We start from the raw sequence: 2,740 nt of genomic DNA, 5'->3' as shown, positions 1-2,740 counted from the left end.
TGAGAAAGAGCGGAGTCCTGGGCTACGACAAGTTGGCAGATTTCGATTCTGATCTGGAGTCTGGAATTGACGAGTTGTCCGACCCTGAGCAAGTCACTTAACCTATCTGAGCCTTAATTTCCTTATTTATAAAATGAGGTGGTTTGAGTAGATTGTTTCTAAGGTCTTTTCAGCTCTGTCATTCCTTGATAATGTGCTTCTTTTCTTGGAAAAAAATGACATTTTCCTGTGATGGTGTTGCATGGGCTTTTTTTTTCAACATGCATAAAATGCCCATAGTTGCGTAATGAACATCTATGTACTTGGCACCAAATTTCAACAATTCATGAACAATCTTCTTTAATCTCCTCTTTAACTCTCTTCCAGTATTATTTTGGAATAAATATCACATCATTTTATGGTTGATTTCAACCACGAATATTCAATATATAGTTCTATAAGTTATGGGCTCTTTTGGCAAAATACAATTCCATTATTATACTTAAAGTTAACAATAATTTCTTAATATTAATAAATGTTCAGTCAGTGTTCCAACAGCCAGTTGTCTAATAAATGCTACTTGTTTTAATATTTTTAATAATTAGGATTTCAACGATCCCAATTATTAAAATTAAGTGTCCTTTTAAATTTTTTAATTAATTTTTTTACTTTTAAAATTTTTATTTTTCAGTTACAGTTGGCATAGGACAACAGTTTGAAGTGTAGAACATCGTGATCAGACGTTTATATAACCTTCGAAGTGATCGCCCCGATAAGAAGTGTCTTTTTCTATTTCCTGTTTTCTCTTTCTTTTCTTGTGATTTTTTTGAAGAAATGAGGTCGTTTTACATGTAGTATTTGCTTAAGTTCTGTTGATTATATTCCTGTGGTGTTAAGTTCCTCCACCCTCTTGTGTTTTTTTGTTTTTTTGTTTTTTTGTTTTTGATAGTTGGATTTAGAGAATTTATCAGATTGGAAATGACTTTTTTTGCAAGAATGTTTCATAAGTTGTGTCGTGTTCTTTTATCAAGTGGTGCCTGTTGTCTGGTTTTCTTGTGATATCCACAGCTGCTGCTGTTCATTGCATTAATTCATGATTACCTGTGCTTCTGAGATCATGAATTGTTCTTGTACAGTTATTATTAGTGGAGTAAGAAATGCTGTTTATGGCACTTATAAAAGATTCATAGAAATATTCAATGCCAAAATATTTTCTTAATGATAGAACTAACAAGAAAAAGTGATAGCAAAAAACATGTTGGCTGTTCTCCTTTGATCTTCCTGACCTCTTTTGATGCTGGGAGGCTTCATTATAGAAATTGCCAACCAGAACTTTGACATGAAACAGACCTAGGGTCAAATTTGTGATGGATAAGTGGCCTTGAATAAATTAGTCTCACTAAGCCCCCGTTTCCTAGTTGTCAGATAGTCATAGCAATGCACACACTTAGCTAGCACACATTAGACTTTTCTTTCCCACTTGTTAATATGTAAGGAAAATGTGTGCTTTGGCATATTCTGATGCCTTTATGTAATCTTTTTACCCTCTCATTCCTTCTGCTTTAAGAGAGAAATTGGGATAATTTAGTCCTATTCATGTTCAGACAATAAGGTTTGTGAGGGTTAGGGTGCAGCGGGATAGGGAACTTTCCATTAGATCAGTTTGACACCATCTTTGCTCTGCTTCCGAAGTCAGACTCCGCTGTGACTGTGGATCCTGCTGTTCCACGACACTGCGATAAGGTGGCAGAGAGGCCCTCCTCCGTCTGGTCTGGAGAGTTCATTGTGTGCACTTGCCCAGAGTTGGAAGGAAAGATTGAATCTGAATATTGTGTAAACTGTCGCCTTAAACGAGTGTAGAGTTTGAATTTTGTGGAACATCTTCGCAGTTGGTAGAGGTGAAGAAATCTCATTTGTTGTTCAGAATGACCCTGTGTGGTAGTTTTGGCGAAGTCTGTGCTATGACTCATGTGACAATTTAGCTCACATTCCAACTGGCCTGTGGCTAGTGACTGACAGTTCTCTATATAGCTTAGAAAAAGAAGAGAAATTCTTTTCACCTCCCCTTCCCCCCATCCAACTTTCATGATTCATTCCTGTGTCATAACTAGCTGCTTTTCCCACTTTAATTGGTGTGTTGCTTTCTGCTTCCTTTCTCCCCACTCCACTCTCTTGCATGTGCCTTCCAGTCTTTGCCATGCCTTTCTTTTTATTTTTTAATATCTAGGTCTCTTCCTGCCACTGTCCCTCAGACCTTCTTTCTCTTCATGGCCCATTGTCTTCCAGTGATAACATTTGCTGAGTGTCCACTGCAATTCTGTGTGTACTGTAAGAAGTTATTTTCTGAGCTTAGATAATACTGTGTATATGTGATGTGACTCTGATATTAAGAGATTATTTTCTATGCTGTTCAGATGAGAAGTGGATTTCTGTTTCATTATTTTCATTTTTTTAAGTTTTCGTGAAGGAGTTCTGCTAATACTTATTTGCTCTAGTGTATTAGTCCAATAGTGTTTGCATGTGAATGTCATGGATGACAGTTATTGTAGCATTTTGGCAGTGCACTAAAAATTTGCCACTTTGAAATGTTTCTGAACTGTGTGTTTGTGGGTACACACACACACACACACACACACATATATTTTTACAGTGGTTGTATTCATTTAGTAAAAAGAAAACCTAGTCATACTTTTGTAAATCAAAGAATTGCTCAGAATTTTGTTGTGTCTACTCATTCAATGGTTTTCTCTCTTTGCTATGG

At 36.3% G+C, this 2,740-nt stretch overlaps 1 protein-coding gene across 1 annotated transcript in view; it reads left to right on the top strand.

Annotated features, from left to right (window-relative positions):
- The window catches only part of LOC102898805 (zinc finger X-linked protein ZXDB-like), a 5,827-nt gene extending 3,988 nt beyond the window's left edge, over positions 1–1,839 (top strand). Inside the window, exon 4 of the mRNA XM_015597704.1 lies at positions 1,672–1,839. Coding sequence (XP_015453190.1) covers positions 1,672–1,839 — 168 coding nt within the window. The remainder of the gene's footprint in view (positions 1–1,671) is intronic.
- Positions 1,840–2,740: the final 901 nt, after the last annotated feature.

Source organism: Pteropus alecto, unplaced genomic scaffold (genome assembly GCF_000325575.1).
Source record: "Pteropus alecto unplaced genomic scaffold, ASM32557v1 scaffold821, whole genome shotgun sequence".
In the NCBI taxonomy this organism is placed as follows: domain Eukaryota; kingdom Metazoa; phylum Chordata; class Mammalia; order Chiroptera; family Pteropodidae; genus Pteropus; species Pteropus alecto.
Note: the sequence above shows the minus strand (reverse complement) of the source record. Positions and strands in the feature narration are given on the sequence as shown.